Genomic DNA, 16,981 nt, shown 5'->3' with positions numbered 1-16,981 from the left:
TCAGTCTTGGAAAGTTATACCTTTCTAAGAATTTGTCCATTTCTTCCAGGTTGTCCATTTTATTGGCATAGAGTTGCCTGTAGTAGTCTCTTATGATGCTTTGTATTTCTGTGGTGTCCATTGTAACTTCTCCTTTTTCATTTCTAATTTTATTGATTTGAGTCATCTCCCTCTTTTTCTTGATGAGTCTGGCTAATGGTTTATCAATTGTGTTTATCTTCTCAAAGAACCAGCTTTTAGTTTTATTGATCTTTGCTATTGTTTTCTTTGTTTCTATTTCATTTATTTCTGCTCTGATCTTTATGATTTCTTTCCTTCTGCTAACTTTGGGTTTTGTTTGTTCTTCTTTCTCTAGTTCCTTTAGGTGTAAGGTTAGATTGTTTATTTGAGATTTTTCTTCTTTCTTAGGTAGGCTTGTATAGCTATAAACTTCCCTCTTAGAACTGCTTTTCCTGCATCCCATAGGTTTTGAATCATCGTGTTTTCATTGTCATTTGTCTCTAGGTATTTTTTGATTTCCTCTTGGATTTCTTCAGTGATCTCTTGGTTATATAGTAACATATTGTTTAGCCTCCATGTGTTTGTGTTTTTTATGTTTTTTCTCACTGTAATTGATTTCTAATTTCATAGCGTTGTGGTCAGAAAAGATGCTTGATATGATTTCAATTTTATTAAATTTCGTGAGGCTTGATTTGTGACCCAAGTAGTGATTTATCCTGGAGAATGTTCCATGAGCACTTGAGAAGAAAGTGTAATCTGCTGTTTTGGTGTGGAATGTCCTATAAATATCAATTAAAGCTATCTGGTCTATTGTGTCATTTAAAGCTTGTGTTTCCTTATTAATTTTCTGTTTGGATGATCTGTCCTTTGGTGTAAGGGAGATGCTAAAGTCCCCCACTATTTTTGTTACTGTCGATTTCCTCTTTTATACCTGTTAGCAGTTGCCTTATGTATTGAGGTGCTCCTATGTTGGGTGCATATATATTTATAATTGTTATATCTTCTTCTTGGATTGATCCCTTGATCATTATGTAGTGTCCTTCCTTGTCTCTTATAACATTGGTTATTTTAAAGTCTTATTTTATCTGATATGAATATTACTACTCCAGCTTTCTTTTGATTTCCTTTTGCATGGAATATCTTTTCCCATGCCCTCACCTTCAGTCTGTATGTGTCCCTAGGTCTGAAGTTGGTCTCTTGTAGACAGCATGTATATGGGTCTTATTTTTGTATCCTTTCAGCAAGGCTGTGTCTTTTGGTTGGAGCATTTAATCCATTCACATTTAAGGTAATTTGTATATGTATGTTCCTATGACCATTTTCTAAATTGTTTTGGGTTTGTTTTTGTAGGTTTGTTTCTTCTCTTGTGTTTCCCACTTAGAGCAGTTCCTTTAGCATTTGTTGTAGAGCTGGTTTGGTGGTGGTGACTTCTCTTAGCTTTTGCTTGTCGGTAAAGCTTTTGCTTTCTCCGTCAAATCTGAATGAGATGTCGGGTAGAGTAATCTTGGTTGTAGGTTCTTCCCTTTCCTCACTTTAAGTATATCATGCCAGTCCCTTCTGGCTTGTAGAGTTTTTGCTGAGAAATCAGCTATTAACCTTATGGGAGTTCTCTTGTATGTTTTTTGTCATTTTTCCATTGCTGCTTTTTTTTTTTTTTTGCAGTACACGGGCCTCTCACTGTTGTGGCCTCTTCCGTTGCGGAGCACAGGCTCCGGATGTGCAGGCTCAGCGGCCATGGCTCATGGGCCCAGCCGCTTCACGGCATGTGGGATCTTCCCAGACCGGGGCACGAACCCGTGTCCCCTGCATCTGCAGGCGGACTCTCAACCACTGCGCCACCAGGGAAGCCCTCCATTGCTGCTTTTAATACTTTTTCTTTGTCTTTGATTTTTGCCAGTTTGATTACTATGTGTTTCGGCATGTTTCTCCTTGGGTTTATCCTGTATTGGGCTCTCTCCACTTCCTGGACTTGGGTGGCTATTTCCTTTCCCATGTTAGGGAAGTTTTCGACTATAATCTCTTCAAATCTTTTCTCGGATCCTTTCTCTCTCTTCTCCTTCTGGGACCCGTATAAAGCAAATGTTGTTGCCTTTAATGTTGTCCCAGAGGTCTCCTAGGCTGTCTTCATTTCTTTTCGTTCTTTTTTCTTTATTTTGTTCCACAGCAGTGAATTCCACCATTCTGTTTTCCAGGTCACTTATCCGTTCTTCTGCTTCAGTTATTCTGCTATTGTTTCCTTCTAGTGTAGTTTTCATTTCAGTTATAATATTGTTCATCTCTGTTTGTTTGTCCTTTAATTCTTCTAGGTCTTTGTTAAACATTTCTTGGATCTTCTCGATCCTTGCCTCCCTTGTTTTTCCGAAGTCCTGGATCATCTTCACTATCATTATTCTGAATTCTTTTTCTGGAAGGTTGCCTATCTCCACTTCATTTAGTTGTTTTCTGGAGTTTTACCTTGTTCCTTCATCTGGTACATAGCCCTCTGCCTTTTCATCTTGTCTATCTTTCTGTGAATATGTTTTTTTTTTTTTTCCACAGGCTGCAGGATTGTAGTTCTTACTTCTGCTCTCTGCCGTCTGGTGGATGAGGCTTTCTAAGAGGCTTGTGCAAGTTTCCTGGTGGGAGGGTCTGATGGTGGGTAGAACTGACTATTGCTCTCGTGGGCAGAGCTCAGTAAAACTTCAATCTGCTTGACTGCTGATGGGTGGGGCTGAGTTCCCTCCCTGTTGGTTGTTTGGCCTGAGGAGACCCAACACTGGAGCCTACTTGGGCTCTTTGGTGAGAGTAATGGCAGACTCTGGGAGGGCTCACGCCAAAGAGTACTTCCCAGAACTTCTGCTGACAGTGTCCTTTCCCCCATGGTGAGCCACAGCCGCCACCCCCCCCGCCCCCTGCAGGATACCCTCCAACACTAGCAGGTAGGTCTGGTTCAGTCTCCCCTGGGGTCACTGCTCCTTCCCCTAGGTCCCGATGCACACACTACTTTGTGTGTGCCCTCCAAGAGTGGAGTCTCTGTTTTCCCCAGTCCTGTCGAAGTCCTGGAATCAAATCCCACTAGCCTTCAAAGTCTGATTCTCTAGGAATTCCTCCTCCTGTTGCTGGACCCCCTGGTTGGGAAGCCTGACATGGGGCTCAGAACCTTCACTCCAGTGGGTGGACTACTGTGGTATAAGTGTTCTCCAGTCTGTTAGTCACCCACCCAGCAGTTACGGGATTTGATTTTACTGTGATTGCGCCCCTCCTACCATCTCATTGTGGCTTCTCCTTTGTTTTTGGATGTGGGGTATCGTTTTTGGTGAGTTCCAGTGTCTTCCTGTTGATGATTGTCCAGCAGCTAGTTGTGTTTCTTTCTTGAATGTTTTGAAGAAATATGTTTCTTCCCATCAACCATCATTGTAATTAAAGATCCACTTGGGGGAATTTCTTTTTGTGGACTTGTGTTACATATTATTTATGCAGTGCCTGATCTTTTAGGAAAATAATTCAGCAAGGCCACAAATGGTCTAGCAAGTTCCTCTAGCATGTCAGGATTTCTCTTCTAGAATAGAAGGTAGAGGGTTAAAGTAGTGCAGATTCTTAATGTGTGTCTACTAACTGGAATGAACTAGGAGAGAATCAAACAAGGGATAGAAATTTCAGCCACTTATTTATGGTGACAAAGTGCCCTAACTTTTAAGAAATGGAAGGGAGGAAATTAGTATGATATAATTAACTTTAAGATGAAGTTGAATAATAATATGTATTGTCCAGTATAATGGTCATCTACTGACAAATGAGATAAAGAAAGGCAAAAGATCTGTTCAGGGAACAGATTTATTGGTGTCCTGTAAGAAGAACAAAGGTGTTAACAAGGTGCCAAGTGTGCTAGTTACAGATAGCTGTAGGTGAAAGAGCCACACAAAGTGGGAATCAGGTCAGATTATTGAGTAAACTAGAAAACTACCACAATCATGTGGGGATGAGATCAGAATAACTCAAGCAAAAAAAGAAGAGACAGTTTACAAAGACATTTAGGTAATGGAAAATTTTGTCATGTTTATGAAATTGTAGATTAAGGACAGCGATGTCTAAAAGGGCAAGAGATTAGCAATGACCAACTGCAAAAAGGAAGATATTTTGTGTCTTATTCTTTTTTTGTTTGTAGGGAAAAATAAAAATAACTTGACCAATCCCCTAGCAAAAGAAAGGCTATGTCTTGTGATGCTTTTAATAAAACAGGAAACAGAGAGATAGGAGAGATGAGGGTATATGAAAAAGTCTGGTAAAACAAACAAAACTGCATGTGTTTAATTTAGAAATATAGGTTGGATTGCATGAATCTTTGTACTTAGGTTAATGAATGATATTAGTGCTACTTTTCTAATTAAAAAAATTATGGGTGTCTGCACAAGTCCTGGGAGGTTATAAATTGTATTTATATGCATTTATTTATTTTCCTTAAAGCAACATCACTTCAGTAACTACAAGTAATTGATTAGTTATTAGTCAAAATTCTCATCACTAGCATTTAATCAAATTTAGTATAGTATGAGGACAAAATATGCCATAACAATTTAATTCTGCTTTTTAAAAGAACCTGTTAACTCAGTTCTTTTCCATTCTGAATGAAATTTCCTTACTGGCTATATGGAGATAGTAAAAATGATAAAATTGTTGAAAGAATAAAAATTCCCATTTTGGCTTCTATTGTATTCTGTGCTGATAGGAATAGCAGGGTAATGAGGCTTGATTATTTATTACTATAAAAGGGTTAACTTTGGGATTATGACTTTTCATTGCAAATGGAGGTACAACATTATTCAGCTTGATTATCTCTGCATAGCAATGTGTATATATATTTGTATGTATATGTACACATATATCTAGGTAATGTTCAGTGTTGTATTATACTTCTATTTCTGACATAACAGTTTTACATTTAATTGTTCTAAAAACTCAGCATGCCCAAAGGGTATTTTGAAAGATATGACAATAGTTTGGAAAGACAAAGAGTAAATCATGATTATTTAACATGCTGGAAGGCCCAGAAGGATTTAAGATATTAATGTGCCTTATGAAGGAACTGACTTGGAGAATTTTCAAGTGGTGGTATAACAGCAACGGCAACAACAACGACAACACTTTATACCTATATTGGCTTTCATTGCCACACATTATCTGATTTATTCAAGATTCTGTGATGTGGATGTAGTGACTGTTACCATCTGATAGATAAGGAAACAGGCTAAAAGAGTGACTTGCCAAAGGTCACAGTATGTGTTAAGACCTGTGCAGAGTCTGAGATTTTACCCTATTTACAAGTTAACAAGCTAGTCTTTCACTGTTTCATGTGTAGTGGCAGAAGACACAGGACTCCTGAGTTGGAGGCAAAGGACTTTTATTACTCACAGTACAGTAAGCATCATGAGTCTCCTGTTGATTTGAACTGCTTCCCCATCCCCGCCCCCTTAATCCAAAGTAGGCAATGCAGGTAGAACTATTACATGGTTGCTGTGCAAGCAGTGACATATCAAGAAACACCAACCTTCTCATCACATGGAAAAAAATATATTTTTTATTTAATATCTATTGATATATCTTTAGTATCTATATGAGATGATGGAAGTTCACTGAACTATTGTGGTTATCATTTCATGATGTATGTAAGTCAAATCATTATACTGTACAACTTAAACTTCTATACAGTGCTGTATGGCATTTATATCTCAATGAAACTGTAAGAAAAAAAAAGAAACACTGGACTTGGGGATTCATTGTTTTTATTGTTTATTCACTGTTTCCATTGCTTTGCTGAAGCAAGCCAGCTCTTGGTCAGGTGGAAGACACTATCCCTAAAGGTTGCTTGCTGCAAATGCAACCTTGAGAAGTGATCCATGAAAAGAGTAGTCGGGGTTTTGCATTCTTGGCATACTCAGCAAGGATGTACAGGGATGCTCAGGTCTCATGGTGGGATGCTTCTTCCAATAATATGTGGCAGAATTAGACCTTAAATATAGTTTTACTGTATCAGACTTAAATTCTAGCTGAAAAGGAAGCCCTTTTCCCCCAGATATACTTATCTTATTTTTCTGTCTTCTCCAGGACATCTTGCAACTAGTCCTCGTAGCTTATTTGATATACTCAGTTACTAAATCCAGGTATAGTTATTATGAAGGCAGAGAATAGATAACAGGGCCCAGTTTAAGGAAACTTACTGGTCTTAGTCTCAGACTCTCCTCTAGTCTTCACTAGATACTGGCACTGCAAAGAGCCATAATAATGTTTTCATAAAGGAAGTTCCTTGTCCCTATGGCCACAGTAACATTGGCTATAAAAACTGGAGAGAATAATAGGAACTATAAGGAAATGTGGATGAGTGGTGTAATTAATGGTGGATATAAGGTGTGACAGAAGAAAAAGGTTGTTTATTAATACCTCTTTTAAGTCAGGGTTTTGCTTTTCCTAAGGGAATAATTAAAATAGAGTTTGAGGTTCGAAAGAACTTAAGGAATATTAAATCCAGGCTCCTATATTTATTTTATAGAGTAGAAAATTAAGACATAAAATTGTTAAATGGTTGCTCAGGATCAAGTTTCTAGTAACAAAGTAAGGTGATGGGGCAAAAGTTAGATTATTGTGATAATCACACACCCAGTATTGGATTGTTACTCCCCTTTAACTAGAGCAGTCTATAGGAGTCAGTCAGTAACATTTGTTGAATTACTTTTATGATTGAATAAGATATATTCTCAGTCCTCAAATAATTCATATACTAGTGTTCAATAAGAATTCGATTTGATATCTATTATTCTAAAATCTTGTACAAATTGCATAGATTAATTCAAGTTGGTGGGGGGGAAGGGACAGCTTTATAAATGTACAGATATTTGAGCTAGGTCTTGAAGAATTACAATGAAGTTTCTATGCGAGAAGTGGAAGTCCAGCATTCCAAGCAGAGAGAGAACCACGTACATTGGCATGGTGAATGAAAGTATATAAGTTGATCAGGAAATGATCAGTGGTTTGATGTAGCTGAGTGTAACTAGATTTGAGAGTGGAATTGCAGGCAGAATCCAAATTAGGAAAATCTTAGATACCATGCTAAATACTCTGGACATTTTTGGGGGGAAACACTGACATTTTAAGGCAACTTGGTATATGAGGTATAAGAGGAAAAGGTGAGTTCAGAAATCAGAATCAGTTAAAAAGAAGAAAAAAGGAATGTCACAAAAGCCAACTGCTGAGAAATAAATGTCACAAAAGCCAACTGCTGAGAAATACAGTATTTGAAGGGTAGCAGAAAATGCCACCCCATAATATGCCAATTTGATGTAAGGATTGTTTTGAGCTGAAGGCAATTAAAAGAAGCAGATATTTGCCTAAAGGCCCATAGCTTTTGTAAAGGTATTCTGCCTCTGTTCTCTACCAGGAAGGACAGAAGTTAATTACCAGAGACTGCATGAAAGTATCCTACACAACAAACCTTACTTAATTAGCCCCTATCTTCCATTAGTTCCTACATATATTTATATTCCCACAATTTGCTGTCCTAGAAACTCAAAGTCCTTCTTCTTTTTGTTAAGATGCTATATAAATCCAAGTTTGTAACCACTCTTTCATTTACTCATCACTGAATATTCCCATGTGTATGCCTGGTATGCACGTTAATAAACTTGTTTTTATTTTGTTAATCTGCCTTGTCAATCTAATTAACAAGGTCCCAAACAGGAGAATCTAGAAGAATAAAGGGAAGAAGTTTTTTCCTCCCCTACAAGTTGTAAATAGGATCAAATGTGTCAGGTAGGATGAAGACTGAAAAGGGTCCATTGTATTTGGAAATAAAAAGGTCATTGGTGCCTTCTGTCTAAGCAGTTTCAGTAGAGTGTGAGAACAGAAGTAAAATGGCTGCTTTCTGCTGATGGAAAGATTCAGCAAATGGATACAACATTTGTTCATGTCCTTTTATCTTAAATCTGAATAATTGACAGTTTGTATCATATTCTGTTTCAAACCTTCAACCTTCTCAAACTAGTTATAACAAATTACATTTATTTCTGTATGACCCTTCATGGGTTTTCCCTTTCAGATCCCACCCTATTGGTCAATGGCCCACAAAGGATAAAAGGTTACATACCTTATGCTAAGGAAAAAATCACATTATCTAGTGGAACTGTCACTATTTTCCATAACAGCCTCATCCTACCTACATTCACTTCCATTGTAACATTTTTAAAAAACCCATCTCCATTAGCAAATTACTATTGTAGATAGAACCCACATTGTTATTGGCTTTTATAATATAATACTGCTGTGTAATATTAGAATATCTTATCCTAAATATTTACGACATAAGTTTTATGCATAATTCTTTTTCTTTAAGAAGTACTTTCAAATATATCTAGTTGTATGATTACACATTTTTAAAAGCCTGTTACTATATCTTAGTGTTAACTGAAATGTTAACCTCATTATTTCTTAGTGTTGGGATTAGATGAGTATGTTTAATGGTCTTATTTTTATATAAAAATACTAAGAAGATATTTCTAAATTTTTAAAGTAATAAATGTCAGATTTTAGTTTTAGTCTTCTTTTTCCCTGGAGGTTGTTATATTTTGTCTATATATAACATCAAATTATAGTTTATAAATTGAAGTTTGTAACTATGTAAATTTCAAACTCTTTACATCATTAAAGCAGGTTAATTGGCTTGGGTTAAGACTTCATCTGAGAATTCTTGATTTTAGTATAAATTTAAGGATTTGGAGAGTTTAAAATCTGAATTTTTGAAGGGGAATTGAGACTGTGAATATGTCTCTAAACTTCGAAGTGTAGTCAGCTTCCAGTTATCTGCATGTGCCAGAGACCATCCCCTCCTAGGTGGGAATTTCTTAGTCCTGCTGGGAAATTGCCCTTGCCTGCATCCAGTAGAAAAGGGTTCCACCCATCTTGTTGGTTTTTAAAGCCAGTTTGTCTCCCCACCCATGCAGATGGTGTGATTGCATATCACCTGTCTTTCAAATGCACTCCTCCTTAGAAGTTAGGAGATTAAGTTCTGAGTGACATTGGCATTCTAAAATTGGCTGTCACATCTGCAATTCAAATAGTACTTATTCTCTATGTAGAAATTAAATTAGAAGTATTTTAATAGCCAAATAAATTAGCTTAGTATTTTAATAGCCCATGGTTATAATCATTTACTTAAAATTAGTGAGGCACTGATTTCAAACAGTTGTCATTTTCATTTAGATAGTTGTTTTTATGTTTTTCTTTATTATTACATGGAATTTATTAAACTTCACAGTGCAGCTGTAAATCAGGGAGAGAGCAGAATCCTGGTGTAAATGAGGTAGCTTTCAGGAGACAGAACAGCCTGGGCTCAGATATGACTTTATGGTGGAATGCAAAGGGTTAGGTGAGAGCTTCTGAAAGGAGTGAAATCTAAACAGAGGTCGAAAACATGAGATGTTCAGGCTGGAAAAGGAGTTGCGAATTGAGAAGGAAGAGTGTCCAGGAGAAGAGAAAGCGTATTTGAAGGCATAGAGGCTAGAGAGAGCACACTTTGTTAGTGAAACTTGTTAAAAATAAACCATCACCACCACCACCATCACTAACTAAAGTCCTTTGATGCAAAGATGGAGCATGGCAAGAGGAGATTGTAGAGCAATTTAAGGATATACTAAAGGGTTTTAGGCAAGGTAGTGATCAACTTCATATTTTACAAGTATCACTGATATTGCAATCTGTGGAACAGATTGGTGGGGGCAAGATTTGATGCAGGTTGACTGATGATGAGACTTTTACAATAATCCAAGTAAGAGATAATGGTGGCTTGATTAGTATGTTATTGATGAGGAAAGAAGGAAAATGATGAGCTATTTCCAAGATAATTAATAGTTCTTAGAGATAGATTAGGTGGATGGAATAGGGAGAGGGAATAACTGAGGTTGACTCTCTTGTTTCTAGCTTGCCAACAGACAGGATGGTGATTCTTCCAAGGAGGATGGTGGATTTGGTTTTCTCCCCATGACTCTCCTGAGGAGGATGGATTTATGATTTTTATTCCCATGAATGGATGAAGTGAGACAGGAGAAGGGAAGATTGGAAAGAAGGGAATATTAACTTTGAGAAAGACCACTCATCAAGAAAATGTGGAGCCAGAAAGCCAAAGGTGCTTACTACCATGGGGCTGTTTTTATAGTCCATGGATGTAGCTTCTTGTAAGAAACCCATTTGTTTTACTTGTTATAATTTTATCTTTATAACAGTATATAAATATTATTTTTCTCTTCCCATTTTGTAATATAGTGTTCTTCTCTCAGCGTTAGATCTGAAAGGAACCTTGGAAATGATAGTTTCTGTCAATAGGTGAGGAAATTGGAGCTCTGAGAGAAGGCCACATGATATCTGTGGAGTGAGAGAAGTAGTAGAATCCAAGTCTCCTAAAGGCCACTTCATCACTCTTTCCGTAGTGTAGTACCTAGCCAGCTCCACATTGATTATTGCATTCCATTAAAACAAATAAATGAAGTTGAAGACTTTGTGGAAGAAAAACATCATTATCACAGAAGAAGGGAAAATTGCATAAATAAATATATTCTTTACTTAACACTTCTTTGCTAGTACAGAATGCTGTTTAAGGTAACCAGGGTTACAGAAATTCAGTCACTTCTCAGTATTGCCTTTCCTATCCTTCCATTGACCTTCCACCCTGAAGAACTGGCAAGGGTTAAAACTCGGGTGATCTGGACTTAGGCTTAGCTTTATCTCTAACAAATAGATGAACTTGTTCCACTTCTATAGATCTCTGTTTCTGTATCTCAGAAAATAAGATCCCTTTAAAATCCTTTCTATTTTCTCTCTGTATCGTTTTATATTTTCCATTACTGGTTGTCTTTACTTTCTTCCCTAAACTGCTTCTCCTTCTCCATGGCAAATAGAAACCTCTAAAAAACCTAAGTACCGTTAAGTCAGTGACGTGTAGGTCTAGGATGGTCCTGCTTATGGAGTGAGTAGAATAGGGCCAGATTTTGCTTTGTTCTGTTAGTAACATATCACCATATTTACTTTCCTTCTTTGAAAAACAGGCCTTGAAATCAGGAAGATAAGGCAAAAGAGGAAGGTCCTAGAATCTGAAGTAGATGAGGGTTGGGTGTAGGGCAGGTATAGTGCTGTGGTCTTCCAAGTGGACAAAGGACACCCTAGGAGATGTAAATGATGATTCAGTGGTTTTGGAGAGAAAATATTAGAAGTTTTATTTGTTTTTTTTTTTTTAATGTTTTTTTTTAAGCAGATGTTGGGGGTAGGAGTTTATTAATTAATTTATTTATTTTTGCTGTGTTGAGTCTTCGTTTCTGTGCGAGGGCTTTCTCTAGTGTGGCAAGCGGGGGCCACTCTTCATCGCAGTGCATGGGCCTCTCACTATCGTGGCCTCTCTTGTTGCGGAGCACAGGCTCCAGACGCACAGGCTCAGTAGTTGTGGTTCACCAGCCTAGTTGCTCCGCGGCATGTGGGATCCTCCGAGACCAGGGCTTGAACCCGTGTCCCCTGCATTAGCAGGCAGATTCTCAACCACTGCGCCACCAGGGAAACCCCTGTTTTTATTTTTAATTTCTTTATTTTCACAATTCTGCTTTTGTGTATGTCATAATATATGACAAATCAATATAGTACATGCATACATTTACAAATGAATATATATATATTCATTCATATTGTATGTTGTGTGATTATGCTTACACATGTTAAGCTAACAGAAGGTTATGGTCAAATAAGTTTGGGAACCATTAGTGAAGAGTTTGCAAAAAAGGTGAGTCAAGGATATCAAGATAAATACCATGTACTTAATTTCTCATTTTTGGATATCATCCTGTCTGGAAATAAAGAGAAGAAATCTAAAATAAAGATAACAACAAATAGCATTTTGGTAGTTTAATTTATTTAACTGAGTCTTTTATAGAGTTGAGGAAAGGTATTCACCCACAAAAATATTTAATTTTAAGATTAATTTTACTCTTGTTCATGATTATTTTGGGGGGATTAAGTAACTCATATTGAAATTGACAGTATAATTTAACTTATTTAAACTTTTCAACTCAAGGAGTAAGTACTAGATTTCATTAGTGATTTTAAAAGATTTGCTAAGAATTTCAAAATCCTACTTCTTCAGTTTTTTTCCATTTATTTTGTCTTATTTTATTTTATTTTTTCCTGATTTTTTTCTCACAGAATAAGGCCACAGCTTGCCAAAGAAAGGATTGAAGGTTGCCATATTTGTACATCTGTCACACCGGGAGAACCTCAGGTCTTCCTAGGCAAAGATAAAGCTTTCACTTTTGATTATGTGTTTGACATTGACTCCCAGCAAGAGCAGATCTACACTCAGTGTATAGAAAAACTAATTGAAGGTTGTTTTGAAGGATATAATGCTACAGTTTTTGCTTATGGACAAGTAAGTACCAAATTATTTTCATAGAAGCTGTAACTTTACAGAAGTGTCAATTCAATTGCACTTTCACTTCTGTCACTTGAGATTATGTTATTAAGATCAAGCATTCATTTTTCTCTGTTCTTTTATTCAGACTGGAGCTGGCAAAACATACACAATGGGAACAGGATTTGATGTTAACATCATTGAGGAAGAACAGGGTATTATTTCTCGTGCTGTTAAACACCTTTTCAAGAGTATCGAAGAAAAAAAACACACTTCCATTAAAAATGGACTTCCTCCTCCAGATTTTAAAGTGAATGCCCAATTCTTAGAGGTAATAGTCTAATTGTGTCATTAGTTTCCTTTAAATCTTATTCTTAAGACCATAGCCCTATGATTTTATACTCCCGCTTCCATTTTAGTGCTTGGCATATAGTGTTCAGTAAATGTTGACTAAATTAGCGTTAGGTTATAGGCGATAGCAACAAGAGATAATAGGTTATAAGTATTCCTTACTTGTTGGCATTTAAGATTATAAACATTTGACCAGTGTCCACAGAATAAAACAATTAATATTGTTTATTTCAGATTTTTTATCTGAGAATTACTGTGGTAATGTAGGCAGGCTCACAAAGTACTGGGAACACAGTGACTGAGACCAAAAGGGAGGGGGAGATTGTGAGGAATAATAGGATTGATGCTGTAGCACTAATCTGGTGGCAGAAGCTGGTATTCCTACAAGGATAGGCAGATGTTTTGATGCAATGTGCAAAGGTTGGGTTTAGGGCAGTCTAGGCTGGTGGGAGGGACATACCAGTAAGAGGACATCTAGGATTTGAGCAATGTTACACTTGGGTGGACAGTGCCATTATAATTCTGTATACTTGGTCCAAAGAGTGTTCTAGTCTAATTGTAATCTCGATCACCAGAGCTAATCATTTTGATAATCGATGAAACATTTTATTCAGCATTATATAGCACAAAATAGAAAACTTAATTCAAATTAACATCAGTTATCTTACTGCTGGTTTTAATGGACATTCCAATTTAGTAAAAACCAAGAATATAATTATGTGTTTCTACCAAAAGAAAGGTAACTAGTGATGGAAAAAGGAAAGAAATGGTGTCTTCAGTCTTCCCCTTCTCCCTCCAAATGTTATTAGGCATTGTGACTTTAAGCATATTGATAGAAAAATAGTTGTATGTATCCTCTTCTAAAGTGGTAGCACAATTTTGTCAGCCTCTATTGATACAGAAACTACATTGCTGACCTTGCAAAAATACTATTTATTTTTAGGTACACTAAGAAGGGTTGTAGGGCAAAAGAAAATATATTTTTAGTTCAAGTAGTAAAAATTATTAAGAACTTCCCTAAGCTTAGGATTTGTTTACATTTGATACATATTTTTTTAGTATTTGCTTGTATTTATATCTATATATCTCTTGCAAAGGATTAGTGGATGATTTTAGCTAGTCTTTAACTCATTAGTCATGATTAGGTCTTTTACTGTTCTTACTCTTGTAAAGAAATCTGGTATTTGTTTGTATTTGTGATCATTTTATGTTTTATTTTGAAGAAATATATGTATTTGGCAGAACTTTTAAGATATGTTTGAAAGATAACATGCAATATGTGTTATTACATCCATGAGGCAATTTCTGCTAACATTAAACTTATAATATTTCTTTTTGTTAGCTGTATAACGAAGAGGTTCTTGACTTATTTGATACCACTCGTGATATTGATGCAAAAAATAAAAAATCAAATATAAGGATTCATGAAGATTCAGCTGGAGGAATTTATACCGTGGGCGTCACAACACGTACAGTGATTACAGAATCCGAGGTGACATTTATGTTGTAGTTAAAATAGAGCGTGTTTGGGAAATTCCCTAGTGGTCCAGGGGTTAGGGCTCCACACTTCCACTGCAGAGGGCATGGGTTCCATCCCTTGTTGGGGAACTAAGATCCCGCAAGCTGCACGGCACAGCCACAGGAAAAAAAATAGAGCGTGTTTGGCTTTATTTAATAGTCAGCTCTGCTGCTCATCATATGAAATTTGTATCCTTGAGTGTAACATGGAGTTAAAATCTTCTTCATTTTTTACCAGGATTTTATTATTAAAAATGTAACAGTTATGATAAAGTCAGTGCATTTATTGTAACATCAAAAGAATTTAAGGCATTGTATGTACAGTTTTCTTTCACACCTAGAAAAAGAGGGTTAGATAATTTTAAGTGAAGGATGAGGCCACAGCCCTTTTGTACTTTTTGCTGTAACATACGTAGGCCTGTATCATGGCTCCTAAAGAGAGACTTAAGAAAAGTTACAATGGGGAGTTCCCTGTGAGGCCAGTGGTTAGGCCTCCACACTTTCACTGCCATGGCGGTGGGTTCAATCCCTGGTCAGGGAACAGAGATCTGCAAGCCACGTGGAGTGGCCAAAAAAATAAAAAGTTACAGGGCTTCCCCGGTGGCACAGTGGTTGAGGGTCCGCCTGCCGATGCAGGGGGCGCGGGTTCGTTCCCTGGTTCGGGAGGATCCCACGTGTCGTGGAACGGCTGGGCCCGTGAGCCATGGCCGCTGGGCCTGCGCGTCCGGAGCCTGTGCCCTGCAGTGGGAGGGGCCACAGCAGTAAGAGGCCCGCGTACCGCAAAACAAAACAAAACAAAAAAAGTTACAAAAAATAAGATACAGAAGAGCCTGAGTAATTCCAGTTATTGCTTAGTTTGTTCCGAAGTGTTCTACTGTAATAGTTTTGAAATAGAAGCTGCAAATGTCAGCGAATGGCAAACGGTTGAATCTCAGTATTTTCTCCTATTAAAACAACAACAACAACAAAAAAAACTGTTATACTGAGAAATTCAGCTCAAAAAGTGCCAGTAAATAAAATAATAAGAGGGCTTCCCTGGTGGCTCAGTGGTTGAGAGTCCGCCTGCTGATGCAGGGGACACAGGTTCATGCCCCGGTCCAGGAAGATCCCACATGCTGTGGAGCGGCTAGGCCCGTGAGCCATGGCCGCTGAGCCTGCGCGTCTGGAGCCTGTGCTCCGCAACGGGAGAGGCCACAACAGTGAGAGGCCCGTGTACCGCAAAAAAATAAGAAGAAGAAGAAGAAAATCTATCTTTCACATCCTTTAATATGGTGGATTTTAACCAGTAGCTCAGATTTCTGATTATATGGACCTAGTCTAAGTATCATTCAAGTAAAACCCCTCTTTCTTTCCCTTTTCTAGATGATGCAGTGTTTGAAGCTGGGTGCTTTATCCCGGACCACTGCTAGTACCCAAATGAATGTTCAGAGCTCTCGTTCACATGCCATTTTTACCATTCACTTGTGTCAAACCAGAATGTGTCCCCAAATAGATGCTGTGAGTTATTGGTTCTAATTTTTTAAGATTTCATGTTTCATTTCTGTAAAATCCATGAAAATATTCAAAGAGAACATTTATGCCAAGTTTAGTTTGTTTAATCATTCCTTTTCCAATTGAGATGTCCCTGATCTTGTTTAAGCTAAAGCTGGCCAACCATGTAAAATTAAAAATTGAACATATATGTCTGCAATAGCCAGAAAGTATGTTGTGGCCATATGGTAATGGATGTCATTACTTGGGACCCTTTGCTTTTGAGGGCTATATGCTACAAGTTTCTCTTCAACACAGGCAAAGCTTCAGTTGATAAGTTAGGTTTTGACCTTCTTTGACCTAACTTTGTCTAAACTTCTAATTGCAGCAGGCATTTTTGTACTTATATTTATTTGGCCACATGCCTATACTTGGCTATATGTATACTGAGGGCAAGGTGGGATTGAAGGATATTTAGTGTCATATTAATAAAATATTTCCAATTATCTTCCTCAATTGCAGGAAAGTGCAACTGATAATAAGGTGATTTCTGAATCATCACAGATGAATGAATTTGAAACTCTGACTGCAAAGTTCCATTTTGTTGATCTGGCAGGATCAGAAAGACTGAAGCGTACTGGAGCTACAGGCGAGAGGGCAAAAGAAGGCATTTCCATCAACTGTGGACTTGTAAGACTAAGACTAAGGCTTTGTGCTGAGAATATAACAGGGCTATTTTATTGTCCTTTTCCCTTTTGTAATACATAATACCCAAGTGGAAATCCTTCATGCACTGAGCTGAGAAATGAAAGTTGCTGTAAATTTAGGAGTAATGCATTGAATTTTGATCTCCTCAGACTGTCAGCATTTTTCTCCTTTTCACATTGCAAATTTTCTTCATGTGTAAAATTTTAGTTGGATTAAATTTTATGATGTGTGCATAAAATAATCTATGCATATATATAATAGAAATGATTTTAAAATTCTTCTCACAAACTTACTGTTTTAATATTAAACATTTTATGGGATGACTTTCAAAGTAGCTTTTTTGCTAACATTATGTGATAGACTTTATTTTGGAAATTACAATCAAATGTTTTTTAGTAATGATTGTTTCAAAATGAGAACTTTTCTAGATTGTATTAGGAATTAACTTTAATACCATGCCATCTAGTGGTGTTTTTTTTTTTTTTTTTTTTTTTGGGGTTTTTATATTTTTGCTTCTATTATATG

At 37.0% G+C, this 16,981-nt stretch overlaps 1 protein-coding gene across 3 annotated transcripts in view; it reads left to right on the top strand.

The window, feature by feature from the left end:
• The window catches only part of KIF21A (kinesin family member 21A), a 160,712-nt gene that overhangs the window by 72,648 nt on the left and 71,083 nt on the right, over positions 1–16,981 (top strand). For all 3 annotated transcript variants that reach the window (XM_024750862.1, XM_024750861.1, XM_024750860.1), the window contains exons 2-6: positions 12,205–12,427; positions 12,558–12,740; positions 14,103–14,252; positions 15,641–15,775; positions 16,271–16,438. In XM_024750862.1, the coding sequence (XP_024606630.1) occupies positions 12,205–12,427; positions 12,558–12,740; positions 14,103–14,252; positions 15,641–15,775; positions 16,271–16,438 (859 nt within the window). The remainder of the gene's footprint in view (positions 1–12,204; positions 12,428–12,557; positions 12,741–14,102; positions 14,253–15,640; positions 15,776–16,270; positions 16,439–16,981) is intronic.

This window comes from Neophocaena asiaeorientalis, unplaced genomic scaffold, assembly GCF_003031525.2.
Source record: "Neophocaena asiaeorientalis asiaeorientalis breed wild unplaced genomic scaffold, Neophocaena_asiaeorientalis_V1.1 scaffold641, whole genome shotgun sequence".
NCBI lineage: Eukaryota > Metazoa > Chordata > Mammalia > Artiodactyla > Phocoenidae > Neophocaena > Neophocaena asiaeorientalis.
Note: the sequence above shows the minus strand (reverse complement) of the source record. Positions and strands in the feature narration are given on the sequence as shown.